The sequence below is a fragment of the Harmonia axyridis genome, chromosome 5, assembly GCF_914767665.1.
Source record: "Harmonia axyridis chromosome 5, icHarAxyr1.1, whole genome shotgun sequence".
NCBI classification, from domain to species: domain Eukaryota; kingdom Metazoa; phylum Arthropoda; class Insecta; order Coleoptera; family Coccinellidae; genus Harmonia; species Harmonia axyridis.
This window is the reverse complement of record NC_059505.1, coordinates 5,757,334-5,774,555: the sequence shown is the minus strand read 5'-3', so window position 1 is coordinate 5,774,555 and position 17,222 is coordinate 5,757,334. Positions and strand designations below refer to the sequence as shown.

At 35.4% G+C, this 17,222-nt stretch overlaps 1 protein-coding gene across 1 annotated transcript; it reads right to left on the bottom strand.

The window, feature by feature from the left end:
- Positions 1-2,568: 2,568 nt before the first annotated feature.
- Positions 2,569-13,468, bottom strand: LOC123679802 (annexin B9-like). The gene is made up of 8 exons (XM_045617291.1): positions 13,294-13,468; positions 12,413-12,447; positions 9,750-10,400; positions 4,820-4,996; positions 4,556-4,760; positions 4,327-4,479; positions 3,217-3,572; positions 2,569-2,927 (listed from the first exon to the last, which is right to left on the bottom strand). Exons 2-8 carry the CDS (start codon positions 12,434-12,436, stop codon positions 2,871-2,873), a joined length of 1,623 nt encoding a protein of 540 aa, XP_045473247.1. The 5' UTR covers positions 12,437-12,447; positions 13,294-13,468; the 3' UTR covers positions 2,569-2,870.
- Between the last annotated feature and the right edge of the window lie 3,754 nt (positions 13,469-17,222).

The following is a 17,222-nucleotide window of genomic DNA, read 5'->3' as shown; positions in this document are numbered from 1 at the left end:
CACCGTTTTTTTTTGTTTTATCAAACGTTAATCCAATTACAAATTTCAAAATGTGCATGACTTTAGAAATTAACGCTATGCTTACATCTAATTATTATGGTGCTATTGGTTAGAAAATTTATCAAAGAATTACAGGAGTTCTTCATAGAATTTTTATATCTGGGTATCTACTTTAAATCATCTGAAATGTTTGAGTTTTCTCTGCCAGTTTAGGTATTTGCAGTATCTAGTTTATATTTCATAACTTAATGTGTATTTTTTCCAGAGAAATAGTGGCTATCTTATTGACAGAATGGTCTTAAATGACTGGTTTCTACCCCTTCAAAAATAGGGGGCTAAGGTGAGGCCAGGTTTTTTTGAGGTGGCCAAGATTTTTGGGAGGGAATCAAAAAATCAAAAACTAAAGGGAAAATAGAAAGTATTATGTCAATTCAATAATATTTCATCAAAAAAGTTGCTACTGATAAAAGAAAAAAAAACATTGAACATATAAAAACAGAAAGAAACCTTTTTATGAAATATTTATATATGTGGCACTTCTGAAATTTCTATTAGAATTGGTACGTCTTCCTTAATTGAGATTTTTTCCGGATCCATCTGTATTTTTTTGCGATATTTCAGGGGGGGGCTTGGGCCCCCTATAGCATCGCCACTGGTTTCTACTGACTGATGAAGGATTTGAGGATAAAACTGATTCTTTCTGGCAAGTCGCCCGGGTACATGATAACTCTTGAACGAAATATACTAGATACTTTCTGGGAAGCTCTTCTAGACAAAAAGTGTGGCTTGCTTATTCGCAAACGTGAAATCTCTAGATTTCGCATTGTACTGAGTGGGCAAATAAGCGAGGTAAGCGGCTACATCTCAGGATCCACTCATCGTAGAGACTTGCGGAAAAAAATTTTACCACTGAAGAGTACAAGAAAACACACTGGAAATTGTTTTGAAGTTCATACCTCTACCGCTAGGGGGCGTAATAGCTATCGTCGAGTAGAAAAATGAATTTTACTCGTAAATGTTTCATATGAAGTTGAAGAAAAAATATCATCATTGTAATCCTTGTAAAATTCTCTATCTTTTTGAATTGTCACTTTCGATTTTACTACATCAAATAAGGGTAGGTGAAAGGGAGAAATCTGACTGATTGAAGTGCCTGTAACTTCAGTTTGGCTCAACATTTTTGAGCAAATTAGTTCTCGTCTGAAAGATAATATCTTGTTGATTCAGGACAAAATATACTCATGATGAATTTGTTTTTGCTGCTTTCGATAGAGGGCGCTAAGTCATAAGTTCATCGTTTTGTTCATTTTACTTCGAAATTTCAAATGTAATGATAGGATTTTCTTAACAGAAACAGAAATTCCATCAAATTTGCATGAAAAAGCCTGCAGGTCGCAAAGCGATAGTTTCAGGCGTTCTGAAATTATGGCCGAAAGAAGATATTCTTCAACTGATGCACGGCGAAAAACCAAATTGTGTCTTCAAGTTTGACAGAAACAGAAATCTCATAAAATTTGTATGAAAAACCCAAAAGGTCGCAAAGCGATAGCTTCAGGCGTTCTGGAGTTATGGCCGAAAAAAGATATTCTTCAACTGATGCACTGAAAAACTAAATTGTGTCTTCTTTCCGCCATAACTCCAGAACGTCTGAAGCTATCGCTTTGCGACCTGCAGGTTTTTTATACAAATTTGATGGGGTATCTGTTTTTGTCAGAACCTAAAGACACAATTTGGTTTTTCGCAGTGCATCAGTTGAAGAATATCTTTTTTCGGAACGCCTGAAACTATCGTTTTGCGACCTTTTTTTGAGGCAAATTTGATGGAACTTCTGTTTCTGTTAAGAAAATCCTATCATTACATTCGAAATTTCGGAGTAAAATGAACAAAAAAATGAACTTCTGACTTAGCGCCCCCTATCGAAAGCAGCAAAAACAAATTTATCATGAGTATATTTTGTCCTCAATCAACAAGATATTATCTTTCAGACGTGATCTGATTTGCTCAAAAATGTTGAGCCGAACTGAAGTTACAGGCATTTCAATCAGTCAGATTTCTCCCTTTTCTCTTCCCTTTTTTGATGTCGTAAAATCGAAAGTGACAATTCAAAAAGATAGAGAATTTTCCAAGGTTAACAGTGATGATTTTTTTTCTTCAACTTTATATGGAACATTTTCGAGTGAATTTCATTTTTCTACTCGACGATAGCTATTACGCCCTCTAGCGGTAGAGGTATGAACTTCAAAACAATTTCCAGAGTGTTTTCTTGTACACTTTAGAGGTAAAAATTTTAACCGCAAGTTTCTACGATGAGTGGATCCTGAGATGTAGCCGCTTACCTCGCTTATTTGCCCACCCTGTACATGTTTGATTTTTCGATGGAGATTGTGAATATTCCAAAAAACGTTATGCGTATGGCTGAAAGTGCACACTTTCATTTTCATTTCAATTTCAATGATCTTTGAAATTTTGTTGTCACATAATACATTCTTTCAATTTCATGATGATCCAAAATTTTCATTTATTCATCATAGCAGAAGGAACTTATATCTAGAAATAAAATGATCACTATGACACATGGAGAATTTATTATACTTTAATTATGTATTTTGTATAAAAACTATGAAATTTACATAAATAGGTTATTTTTTCATTGTAGATAGATTTTCAATAATAATATAATATTGAATAGAAATACACATTGAGACATTTGAAAACATAACAACAATTAATATAACGACTAAAAATATTTCTGTAGGTAAGAGGAATTAATTTGACACTTTGAGTAATAGTTAATACCTTAATAAAACTTTCGCAAGCCAAATTATATGGATCAAACACTTTTCTTAATCACAGTCGAATGTAGTATGGAATCAAGGTTCACCAATGAGAGCATAAAGACATCTTTTGTAGTCTCCTGAACATTCATCCTGAAAAAATATACACCATTGATAAGTTTTTTAGTAATATTGACGTAGGTATATTATTGTAAGTTGCCGAATAAGATATTTACGTGGAGTATGGAACAAATTCATTTTATAATGAAGGAAAAACTTTTTGGTAGTCATTGGATATGAAAACCTTTATCTTAAATTGCTAATCTTTTACTATTTTATTTGTGTTGTGGTTTTTTTTTTTGGAAGATTTGAAATTGGATGCCTAAATGTAGTCTATATCCGCGCTTGCTATTTAAAAAAAAATGAAAATATGAGCACTTACCCTTATTGCATCCTTCAAAGATTTTCCATACTTTGAGTGGAATTCTCTTTTGATTTCTACCATATCAATTTCACATCTTGTAACTATAACCCTAATTAAGTTCTTATCTTCTGTTCCTATTCCTTCCATGTATTTGTGTAAACATTTTGCGAAAAAGGCTGGTTTATTCTTAATTGCTCGTATAATACCGAGCATGCAGTCCTCGGAGCTTCCAGAAAATTCGTTCTTGACCGCTTTTTCAATGTCATGACCAGTCAAGTTCTGGTATTCTTCGAAAATAAGCTTTAGTTGAGCATAGTTTCGTTGGCATAATATCATATTGAATGTGGATTCGTCGGTACCTAACTGTAGCTCTCCTGGAAATTTTATGTGCATATTAATTTGAGAATTACCCTACAGTTACCTTAAATTATTACTTAATTGTTACATGGAATGAAATTGTCTAGAGTAGAGGAAATTGAGGCTTTGAAAAGCACGTTCTATCTTCAGTGAAAAAAGAATCAAATTCGAAAACACCCTGTACATAAAGTTTTTTGAAGAATGCTTGTAGCAGCTTTCTCGTGACCCAAATTTTGTCCCCAACATGTACTGTCAAATTTGACATGAAGCGCGCGGTAATGAAAACATCAATGATACGATATTTCACTCATTTCGCGAGTTTCTCCACAAATAACGAACTTATTATGTTCCTTAGTGAATCAACGTTTCATATTAACTCAAAATATAATGAAATAAATACCTAAATATATCTTAAATTCAGAAAACAAACTTCAAACGACTTGAAACAACCGATGACACTAGGAGAGCAAAAGTTGTCAAACCTTGGATTTTAGCAGGTAGATTCAGAAAATAATAAAAATTCTGCTCATTATAAGTTCGACAATCAGGAAAAATATCGGATTCCAAATGTTCAAATTTGCATATTCACTCAAATGAATATATTTTATTCAATATAATATACATTTATAATGATTAAGTAAAATTGTGGATTTGAAAATATATCACAGTCTGACAACATAATCTAACCATGTTAGGGACATGTAAAAATTGAGCTATGTTTATTACTCTATGCTCGTGACTAAAATTCAATTAAATTTTAGAAATAATTACCTGCTCTCAATAATTGTTGGGCATCATAACGAGCCTGATGAATATCTGTAACCATGCTTTCATCTCTGCCGGCTGCGCAAAGAGATACTAAGAGACGTTTGAATGTTCCAGAGCTGTCGCCTTTCAGGTCACTTTCGAGAGAACTTCCATAATCTGAAAGAGTTGATTAGTTATTGGGCTGGTTTTACAAATATCTACTTAATTCATTGGTTTCGGAGAATTTACTTACGATGTTGGTATGCCTGTCTAATAGTTCTGATCTCATTGTTCGACAAGGTGCACATAACCTCTATCAGGATGTCTTCATCGGTTCCAATGCCAGAGATAGCTCTGTGCAACTCTTTGGCATAATATTGTGGCAAGGGCGTCATCATAGCTACGATAACATTTTCGAAATTTCCACTTAGTTCGCTCTTCAGGTCTTCGATCAAGTCCTAGAGACATACATAGGATCATTAAATAGTGGAATAATATTTAAGTAGAGTCAATTTACCTTTCCGTACATTGTTTTGAACTCTACGATGATTGGTAGCCGTTGAGCGTTAGTTCTTTTCGTTAAAACGTTTATGATGGCTTTCTCGTCTGTTCCGAATCCTTTCATTGCTTTTCTGAGAATTTCTGCATCTTCCCTTGGGTTGGCATGATGTGCTGGTACCAAAGTGGGGGTTCCCTAGAAAAAAAAAGTTTGAACACTGAACAATCCTTAGCTCCATAACTGTTAGTGAAGCAATATAGTTTTAAGGAAATTGACTTATTTTAATGCGATATGTGAAATTTAGCTTTGAAAATTCCAGGATCTATTTCTCGACCTGGGAAGATCAATGCTACATAGCAATAAATTTTTATACCAAAAAACATACTTTCATTAACGCCTAGATACAGATACTCTGTTTTTCATGTCTCCAGGCAATGAAACTAAGAATTGATTGACAAATATACCCAGTGATATTAGAAGTAATCAAAGGGATCATGTTCAATTTTTTGGCCATTTTGTAGTCTGATATCAAGAATGAATCGATATTTGCAACAAATTTGATCAACATAGATAAATTAGGTAGTAATGTGGTAACTTTTAGTTGGCCGTAAGTGCAGCATAAAACCCATATATGTTGCGGCATCGCAGCGACAGCACCGAACATACGCCAAGCGTTACTGTTCTGCCCTTATAACTTGCACGTGCTCTATCCTCATTATACCACTACGTTCTGCAATGCAGGTGGAGAGGTGTAATTGGCAGATACCACTGAGTTGTCGTACTGATGATTTTCATCAGGCGTTCCGCCATAAAAATTGGCTGAGAACGTCTTGCCAGAATGTGTTTCCAAATGCCTTGATTAGATACTCCTACACACGTCTAGGCAACGACAACATGAGGTGGACATTTTAAGTCTGGTTTATGCTGCAGACCAGTCGAGATGACTAACATAGTTATGACTTCTTCGAGCTCAAGGATTTTGTTTAGCTCATGTGTACTAGTCAACTCTGATGAACCTTTTTCTTTACAAAAACCTTGAAAAAAAAACATTCACAAAATCAAATGGAACCGTCCAATTTTTCACAGTAAAAAATTGAAGTGCAGTGCCAGAAGTGACGTTGGGTTACAGTAAAGTCTACAAAGAAACACAACCGGTCCTCTTTACTCGTACAAGTTCTAAGCATCTGATAGGCCTCATAGAGGCTGGGAAGAGACAACAAAACATTGAAGAAATATTCTTTCAGTCTTCGTGATTTTCTCCTGGTATATATGTAGGATCCAATTATTGTTCCCTGTAAATAATTGCGATGGTCAACCGGATGCTTGGAGACCTATTAGTTTCTTTTAGTTTCGAGGGCATGACAGTTTCAATTGATTTACAGGGAACGAATTGTTATTGTACATAATGTAAAAAGGATGTGTAATTCTTCGGGGTGTCGAAGATGTGTCATGTCGGTTGTAAATCTTAAGAGACTTACTGGGGTTGGAAAAGTTCGAGAACAAGACGGTTGTACCAGATGTGTTACATCTGTGTATCAGGTTCTAGTCCTTCTAGAATATTCGATTTCCAGGAATCCGCGAAGATCTTTGTGGGCGGTACGGCAAAGCTCTTATTGGACTAGGGGATGGTACTTTCCCTAAGGGTGTGGTTAAACCGAGAGAAAGGAGGTCGATATTCGAGACAGGGTAGTTCCAATCGGTAGAGAGTACAGTTCAAATTAAGCCGAAGTACGGGTAAAGTTGAAGTTAAGTCTAAGACGGGAGACAGAACAAGTTCGGTCGGTCAACTTAAGACGTACGACGTAAAGACGAGTCGCGAACATATCAAAGACGAGACGACCGAAAACTTGAAGTACGACGAAGACGTGATAAACGAAGACGTTTCGAGTAATTAAACTAGAGTTAAAGACGAAATTCAGTACCGTAGTGAGAAACTTGTAATTAAGACGTAATTAGGATCTTCTCAATACTGAGTTTGTACTGTATAATTGTGGCTTTGTAAATAGATGTAAATAATTGAAAAGAGTTTAATTATTACAAATCCAACAAAGTAACGAAGAAGAAGACGAAAGGCCAGGTAATCGAATCATACCTCTAGACGATCGATTAACCAAGCCTACATATATTTCTCCTGCCATTAAAGATCTTATTTCTTAAACCAGCAAGGAAGAACCCACATCTCAAGAAGAGGACCCGAAAATCATTATCAATTCCACCCCTAAGAAGCACTATCTATCCATCGATCCAAACATTCATAATCTGCAGCAGCAGATCCTAATTAATTATTCACCAAACTTAAGTTAGGAATCTTGGTGATACTAAGCGTATCTTAAGTTTTGAAGTTATTGGAAATGCAGCCGATGAAGACTGGGTGCAGCCGTCCAAAAAGAAATCAGTGATCTATGAATAAATTACGTTCAAAACTTCCAAAATTAGAGTAGGTACACCTCTTTCTGGTTATTCTAGAGAATTGTTGAAGAAATTGTTCTCTTTTAGTAAGTAGGACGATTCTAATATCACTGGATTGTACATATAATATTTTGTTTTGTATCAATTATTTCAGTGGAATTAGGCTAATTGAAAAGTCCCCTGTCTGATGCACAGACGGCGGTGCTAGTATTAAATCCATATGATTTTTAGTTAGTACCAACCTTCAAACGATAAGTGTCAACTGTCAACATTTGACAGCAAACCGACCATTAGTTTGTGAATTATGACATTGTGAGTGTAGCTATTTTTGTTATTTGAAAAAAAAATAGAATTACGTGTGCTGATGAAATATTGTTTTTTGAAGGGAAAAATACAGTTGAAGCAAAATCTTGGCTTGTTGAAGAGTTTCCGGAAAATTGAAGAGTTTCAGGAAAATCAACCATCATTTATTGCTATGCTAAGTTTAAACGTGGTGAAATGAGCACCGAAGACGGCGGATGCAGCGCCACACGCCCAAAAGAGGCTGTCACTGACGAAAAAATAAAATGGCATGAATTGGGCTTCGAATTGGTTCTGCATCCACCGTATTTGCCAGATTTGGCCCCCAGCGACTTTTTCCTGTTCTCAGACTTCGAAAGAATGCTCGCTGGAATGAAATTCAGCGCCAATGAAGAAGTAATTGCCGAAACTGAGGTCGATTTTGAAGCGAAAGACAAATCGTACTACAAAAATGGTATGGAAAAGTTGGAAGATCGCTATAATCGCTGTATCGCCCTTGAAGGTAACTATGCTGAATAATAAAATCGAATTTGGCCAAAAAAAATGTGTTTTACTATGGTAGACCGGGGACTTTTCAATTGGCCTGTTATCTAATTTTTATTACCACAAAATGAAAAAGTACTTAACACCACTCCATAAGTCCAGTAAATACACATAGTCAACATGTATTCCCACCCTCCTCTAATTTTCAATACCTTTTCTGTAGTAAGATTCGTTTTTGCCTTCGAAATATGCTTCAATCTCGGCAATAACTTTTTCATTAGAGCCAATTTTTTCCATGGAGCATCTTTTAACATCTTTGTTGGCGATGAAGCAAAGTTTGAATAACACTTATCAAACCAATGTTTTGCTTGTACACTATTTTTTCATATAAAAATAGTGTCTTTATCCATACACGCACCTCGTTTTTATCCATTTTTTCAAAAAACAACACTTAACCTTCAGTATCTGGATCCAGACTTAACTCTTGCTTCAAACGAGAAAAAAAACGCCCAGGACTTATTGAGTGACGTGTTAGTTTTCTAAGAAATCCTAGTAGACTCATTTATACACATTCGAAGCGTTTGTTCCATCGACCTTGACAAGCGTACATATTTATACAAAAGGAAATAAAATGACTTTGTTAAATACCTCCAAAGCAATGAAACGGAGTACTTGATTTCATGGTTGGATTAGTCATCATAACAAACGCGACACTTGAATAATTCCAAATGATTTTCTCTTGTAAAATACCTAGTATAGTTAAGAAAACAGGATTAATATAGGGTGTTTCTTTTCGAGGTATATAACTTTAAGTTGGCATTACTGTTCAAGATGGCGACCGATTTAACAGCTGTCAAGTGATTTATTCTCAGTTTGGTTTGGAAATTCATCATGAGTAGACTCACGCCTGAACAACGCTTGCAAATAGTGCAATTTTTTTTCGAAAATAATGGTTCTGTGCGCACTACGTATAATTTAATTTGTTTAGCGATGAATCGCACTTCTGGTTGAATGGCTACGTCAACAAACAAAACTGCAGCATTTAGAGTGAAGCTAATCGTCAAGTGTATGTCAAAACACCGTTACATCCAGAAAAACTGACTGTTTGGTGCGCTTTATGGGCTGGTGGAATCATTGGTCCGTACTTCTTTAAAAACGATGATGGCCAGAACGTTACAGTCAATGGTGATCGGTATAGAGCCATGATTACTAATTTTTTCATTCCTGAATTGAACAACCATGATGTCCAGGAGCTGTGGTTCCAACAAGACGGTGCAACATGTCACACAGCTCGTGCCACAATCGATTTATTGAATGACACGTTTGGTGACCGCCTAATTTCACGTTTTGGACCTGTGAATTGGCCTCCAACATCTTGTGATTTATCACCGCTAGACTACTTTCAGCGGGGCTATGTAAAGTCATTGGGCTATGTAAAGTCATTGGTCTATGCGGATAAGCCACAAACCCTTGACCATTAGGAAGACAACATTCGCCGTGTTATTGCCGATATACGGCCACAAATGTTGGAAAAAGTCATCGAAAATTGGACGTCCAGATTGGACTACATCCGAGCCAGCCGTGGCGGTCATATGCCAGAAATCATATTTAAAATGTAAAGCCACAAGATTATCTTGCGGATAAATAGAATTCATGTCAATCGAATAATCCATCGTTGTGTTATTGCAATTTAAAGTTCTATAGCTCTAAAAAAAACACCCTTTATTACCGCGCTATCAATTTCAACAATATGTACCTTATGAAATGGTGCAACGTGGTGACCAGTGTTTGGATAGTGATGGGAGTGTCCGCTGGGTGAATGATGACCCTGAGGATATTGACCTCCTTGATGATGTTGACCTCCATACGGGGAAGCACCTCCAGAAGGATAAGGAGAAGCGGAATGGGGTGCTCCCCCGATGGGAGCCGGTGGATAGGTTTTCCCAGTAGAAGAAGGATAACCAGCACTCGGTTGAGGTGGGTAGCTCGATCCTCCATGAGAGGGATACGCAGAAGCGCTTTGGGGAGGATAGGCCGAACCTCCACTTGAAGGGTAACCTGCTCCTTTTTGACCAGGATACCCTGATGCTCCACTAGGAGGGTAGCCAGCACCTCCTTGAGGAGGATACCCTGCTCCTCCACTTGGAGGGTATCCTGCTCCCCCTCTTGGAGGTAATCCTGCTCCTCCACTTGGAGGGAATCCTGCTCCTCCTTGAGGAGGATATCCAGTACCTCCCTGGGAGGGATAACCTGCACCAGCGGTAGGATAAGGTTGCGGCATGTATATTGGGGAATTTACGCTAAACCCCACACTTGGCGGAAATACTCCTCCTCCTGGAGGAGCGTTCGTGGAAGGATAAGGTGCTCCCCCTCCTGAATATTGTTGTTGGGGATAGGTTTTACCACCCTGTAGTTGAAGAAGATTTTTGTTCAGGTAAAGAAAAAGTTAAAATATACGGTTTGCAGTAGCAGCTTGTACAGAGTTACATATAATTCAAAGTGATATATGTACAACCAAATGAGGTTTTCGAGTGTCAAGTTAAACTGCTTATCTATTCCATTCCAACGACTTATGTAACACATTAAATGTGATAAGAAGATAACAGCTTATCATGGAAAAAACAGGTATTTTCATTTTCTTTACTATTAATCGATTTCAATGGAATATTGGTAGGTTATTGAATGTAATGTTGAAAGATGACATTTATTGTTAATGATCATTGATTGTTATGTGTGGAATAAATATGAGTTAGACCTTTAGCCAACCGAAACAAAATTCAATTGAAGTTAGACACTCCAAGCAAATTATTATTCAATAAAGCTAGTACTGCAAACACCACATTAAATTTAAGCAAAACAAGACACCACATTCAATAATGAGAAGAGTAGATGGATATTTACCTAGAGTAAAACATAGATGGAGGAAGTATAAGCAATTTTTACATTTCCCCAACGTGGTTAGATTACGTTGTCGGATTGTGATATATTTTCAAATCCACAATTTTACTATATCATTATGAATGTATATTATATTGAATGTTGAATTAAATATATTTATTTGAGGGATTCCCTACTGAATATGCAAATTTGAATATTTGAAATCTGATATTTTCGTAAATGTCGAATTTAAAATAAGCAGAATATTTATTATTTTCTGTATCTGCCTGCTGAAATCCAGGGTTTGGCAACTTTTGCTCTCCTAGTGTCATCGGTTGTTTCACGTCGTTTGGCGCGCTTGAAGTTTTTTTTCTGAATTTCTGATATATTTAGGTATTTATTTCAATATATTTCGGGTTAATATGAAACATTGATTCACTATGGGACATAAGAAGTGCGTTCTTTGTGGAGAAACTCGCGAATAGAGTGAAAAATCGTATCATTGATGTTTTAATTTCCGCGCGCTTCATGTCAAATTTTATAGTTCATGTTAGAGGCAAAATTTGCTTTCTAAAAATGATATCTGCTCCCTCTATCTATGTTTATTTCTCTGAGGTATTTACTTATTTCAATCTGTATGATCAATTGACAGAAAAAAAAACGAAATTGAATTTTTTTTTAGTTATTGATTTCATTACGATGTATGTTATTTTCGAATTTTAATAAATTGATGACCGATGACGATTCCGTGTTCGAATTCATTTCTGTTCGAACGTCTGTAAACTCTAGAACGGAAAAATCTAGGGACTTGAAATTTTCAGGGTGTGTTCGGATTTCGAATACCGCGTTGGAAAATCTGAAGACTTGAAATGTTCAGGGTAATTTCGGATCTCGAATAGCGCGGTCAAGTTCGTCAATGAGGAAAATCAGACAAGGAGTTTCGAAAATGTGGCCTACGAATTTAATTGAGATGAAATTTTGCATTTATATGTAGAATAATAATTTCAAGTGGCAAACAAACTTTCTTGTTGATTTCGTCTTCAGAATGATAGGAAATTCAAGCAAAATACCGAAAAACAAAACGATGATAAAATTGATGTGTAATCACAACTTCAAACTTGATGCGAAATTTCAAGTGACTTGCACTACAAGAACCAAAGAAGATACAAATAACAAAAAAAAAAATAACTGACAATTCTGACATGATAAATTACTTTTCTTATTCATATACAGGATGACTATTTGACTTGTACAAGGTGTCCCAAATTCGATGCTAACTGAAAGCATCTTGAGAACTATAAAACTTGGAGTGTTATAGTTTCTGGAATCGTTTTTTAATGGTTTATTATATGGAATGACGAAGAAAATCTCTCTTCTCTTGTTTGCATGGATCATTCTAAAGCTTACATTCCACTAAGTTTAAGCTCAATATTAAATTATCTCATAATATAATTAATTTGCGGTTCGGACAATAAAGTACGACTTCTGTTGAAGTTTTTAAAAGCGAAAATAGTCAAACTTATTATTATTGCTTGTTCTTACCTGTGGGTATCCTGGATAACTCATTTTGGTATATTCTGAAACAAAGATTTGATTATTCATTATTATTTTTAGTTGGATCTTTGATAAGAAGTGGACTCCATTTGATAACATGTAAATAATTGTCATTCATGATAACTTGAGTAAATAATTATGACCTGCGAAATTTTATTTTGCGTTTTCCAATATTCTAGGAAATCTGTAATATTTAGAAATGCAAGTGTTTTCATATAGATCTGAAGGGATTTTTCCATTTTATACCTGTTGAATAATGAGGTTATCACATAAGTGAGTACCTAGGTAGGTACCTATTAGTAAACATTCATTAGACACTTATCGGACGTATACTGATCCTATTTTCTTGGAAAATTTGAATTATGTAAGAAATGGGTATATTTCTAGTTGCAAAATGGAATACATTAAAATTCCAGAGCTAAATCGTTTTCGTTTCTGAGTGCTTCAAACCTTTTGAAACAACATTAATTAACTTCTTGCAATAGGTTGTGATATAAATAAAATTTCAAAAATTTGCGAAGTTTAAGTTCTCATATGAACTAGGCTTATTTCAAAGGAATATGTATATTGCCATCAGTTATTCAGCAAAAGAAATATAATTCCTACGGATTTTCCGAATAAAACCTGTTGACTATGTAAACCGCTAACCCATGACCAACTTTCCCGTAAAACGTCAATAAATTAATCCACAAATGAGATCATAACAAACCATATCACAAGTTCACGCCCTTAACTGAAAACAGGAGTTTCGCAAAAATAACAGGCAATCGTTCAAAGTTATATTAGGAACCAGCTAATTGTGAAACGTTATCTGAATTGAGTTGAAGAGAAGAAATTCACAAATCACTTAGAAACATAAGAATACTCACCGGATCAACGAAAATAATATACTTGACAGTAATAATTACAACAAGACAGTTACACAACAGCTATTTTGTGGCACGAAAATAACAATGAGAATGAGTATGTTGACTTGTCTTGTCTAATGAAGTGATAAAAAGACTACAGCAATAATATACGTAGTGATACCATTCCGAAATAAATCCCACGAGCCGGGTGGGAGAACTGCTAGATAGAGATGACCTTGCAGAGTTGTCACGTTTGTGTAGATTTCTGGAATTATCCAGCTATTTGATATGCATTTGGATTTCAAACATTCAGAATGAAAGATGGGATTATTCTCTAGTTTCTAGTAGGATCGATACCTTAATACCGTATGGAATGGTTTTTTATTACGTAGTTTTGACATTCTGTATGTTTCGAAGAGAGATGTCATTAGGCAAACTACTCAAAAAAAAATCTAGAAAAACAATACCGACAACAGTTTTTGTGTGTTAATTCATTCATGCGCCTATTGCGTCTTTGGACATCCCATAACTGTGAAAGGTGGTTTATTAAGATGTCATTGTTGTCGGTTAGTTTATCTATGATTTATATAGGATGGGTTTTGAAGTTCTGATAGAGCGATCATACCTAATTTCGGCATTCCAATTGGGTATTTATTTTATAAAAAAATGCGCCTATTGCATCTTCGTAGACCACATAACTGAATATGTATATAGGAGATGTGATTTATAAAGATGTCATTGTTGTCGGTTAGATTACCTATGATCAAAAGAGGGGTTCTGATAATTCGATCATACTTAATTTCGGCATGCCAGTTGACTAATTATTTTATATGAATAAACTGAATTTCATTTAAGTTTTCTCTTTTCCCATTAGGTAGGTAGAATGTAATATTTTCCTCAGTGTTAAAGATTTTGAACTTTTCAGATCTCCCTATTTCAATGAAACCAGGCAACACTGCAGACTTTCTTCAGAGAAATCTACGTTGGAGTCTCTTGAACTCCACGTCACTCCTTTGACGTCATTGGAGATGATTCATAATATTCAATGTTTTTTAGCCAATGACGACGATTCGTTAGGGAATTCCCAGTAGACAATGAATTGGACTTCATTAGATTAGTGATTTTTTTGTTTATATCACATATTGATTGAGTATTCATAGTTATTTCTGTTAATATGTGTCGGCGCATCCACCAAAAATATATCAAGTGAAAGTGGTCGCACCGCTAAAAATATAGAAGTAACTTGTTTGAGTCTAATAAATACGTTTCATCGGAAATCTTAAATTTTTTATTGAAAAAATTTAATTTTTGCTTTGTGATCACTTTTGGGATGAAAAAAAATTTCTGACGATTTTGAACAACGTTGTTTTTGTCTCTGTCGCTCGGTCTGTGTGTCTTTAACTTTTATAACAGCCTTAACTTCTACAATTCTTATAATAATATAATATAATATGTTTATTCATTCGAAAAATTTACAAAAGAAAATAAATTCAATAAATATATGCTGGAACAATATCAAAATGAAAAATGTCCATGGACAGCAATAAAAGTCACTCAAATGGCAATGGAAAATAAAAAAAAGACATTCTAGTGCTGAATAAACATAGTTTCCTCCAAAAACCGATTGGTTGCACGGAGGGTATATTCCCTAAAATCTGTGCACTAATTTATCCGACTTTAATAAAATTTGGTCTTCGTACTGTATATTAATCAGTGGCAGACGCAAAGGGGGGCGAACGGGTGCTTTCAAAGAGAGCATACAGGGTGTTTCCAAATTAGACGTGAACCTTGGAGTTAGTATGACTCAAACAGTTTACGAGATATTTGAGATCTTTTGCTCTTTGAAAGATTTCTCACCTTACTTCATTTTTTTTGTCAATTATTTCTACGTTGACCAAATTTGATTATAATTTTGGATTATTTTCGTGACCAGCGAGAAGTCCGGATCTAACGCCGTTAGAATAGAGGAAGCAGTGAGAAGATTCAAGTAAATTTCAGCCGGAAGTAACAACTGAAGAAATGAGAAAGAAGGCACGTGTTTGTATAAGGAATGGTGGATGTCATTTCAAACATAATTTGTTAATAAATTTTTTTACTGAAATTTTGAGTTTGATTGCAATAAAAAATATTCAATTCATTACTTGCCTTTCTTTGCTTATTTCTCCTTTCGAATCAAAATCTGCTGAAACAAAACTAGGGCCTTTATTCTAACGAAAACTTTTTAAGGATATGAAGAAGGGTTTTTAAAATGATTTTGTCATACAGATATTGTGGAATTCGAATGTTGCATGCAAATTCATATCAGAAATTTAATATTCTTTTCTTTGTACACCAACATTCAAATTATACTAATTCTTATTCAACATCTAATACAGCATAGTTTTGCTTCTTTCTTACATATCATATTCTTTTCTGATCAAAATAATCCCAAATACAAACTTGATCAACGTAGATAAAATTGTCAAAAAATGGAGTAAGATAAGACATTTTTCAAAAAACACAAGATCTCAAATATCTCCAAAACTGTTGATTTTCGGTTATCAATGAATATGGCTCAATCGGAAGCAAATGAGCGATACTAACACCTCCTTCAAAGTTCATTATTCTATGTTGTGTGTGTGTGGTTCACAGAACTGTTCTTTTGCACGAATTTCCTTAGATAATTAAGTGAATATTACCTCTTTCGATAATACACTACTGTACTACAGTATCATCCAACTGTTTCAACAAATAATCTCCGTATTTCCGCCGTTTGTTCTGTAATTCGCATTTTCGGTTCCAACAAGAAAAAACGTAAACACTGGATGCAAGTAAGTGTTCATCAGATATTGTCCACACAGGATCCGAGTAAAATTGATTTGAAGGTACAACTAACTGTTCATCGGATAATATCTCTGAAGAGTGGATTTCAAGGCGGAATTTCCTATCCAATCCAACATGGCTCCGAGAACTAATATTGACACAGTTTCGTGCTGTAAGAAATGTGGCAAAGAAGTAAAATTGTTCGTTGTTTGTAGTAATTGTAATTTTAAATACCACCCAAGTTGCATACTGAAAATGTGTGGCACTTTCGTAAACAGAAATGGACTGATAAAATGTTGTGGAGAACACGAGTGTGGAAAAGATGAGGAAATCGAACAACTGAAGATGAGGCTTTCTAGATTGAATGAATCGCTTTATGAGTATTCCACGAAATCGGACACGACAATGCATGAGTTAGACGAACCCAAAGATAGTATCAATGTAGATACCTCATTCAAACCATCTGTGATGGACAAAGAGGCCTATTACAAGGACTTGATCATTGAGCAGAAGAATATACTGATCAAAGAACTGCAGGATAAAATTAATATTCTTAAAAAACATATAAGTCTCCTTGAAGAATATGGAACAGCGTCCACCATAAATGAGGTTAAACATGGCGTAAGAAAATATGTTAACACGGATGACCACTTGATTGGAAGTAATGTTGAAAATGAGAGTGTTGTGGAGGCTGTAGTTGTTCCCGGGTCTACAGCTGACAATGTTAACATTGTGATCGATAGTGCTCCACCTGTAATCAATAAACGACAGTTGTCGCCTCATAGCTCGTCTTCGGGGAAAGAGTCACCGAATACCAATGAATTCCAAACTGTGAGGCATAGGAAGAAACCCGATAGAAAAGGGATCACGAGGATGACAAAGACGAAAGCTGAGCGTCCTATAGCAACATCCGGTGCTTCAGACGTTAATAATAAGGAACAGTTCTGGAGGATAACGGGAGCGTCTACAGAAAATCCTGTGAAAGCCATTGACAGAAAAGTAAGTCTTTTTGTATCGAGAATATCTGTCGATACAACTCTGGAGGATTTCACGAATATGGCAAAGGCGATATTTCCTGAAGCTGAATGTGAAAAACTTCAATCCAAACACCCTGACAAATATAGTTCCTTCAAAACAACCATTGATGC

Bases quoted from the DNA above. Each gene is read 5' to 3' on its own strand.
- LOC123679802 (XM_045617291.1), bottom strand. From the start codon at position 12,436: ATGAGTTATCCAGGATACCCACAG. The intron at 4,761-4,819 runs GTAAATTGACTC...GTATGTCTCTAG, and splicing joins TCAAAACAATGTACGGAAAG to GACTTGATCGAAGACCTGAA. The intron at 3,573-4,326 runs GTAATTATTTCT...TAAAATTTCCAG, and splicing joins CCAACAATTATTGAGAGCAG to GAGAGCTACAGTTAGGTACC.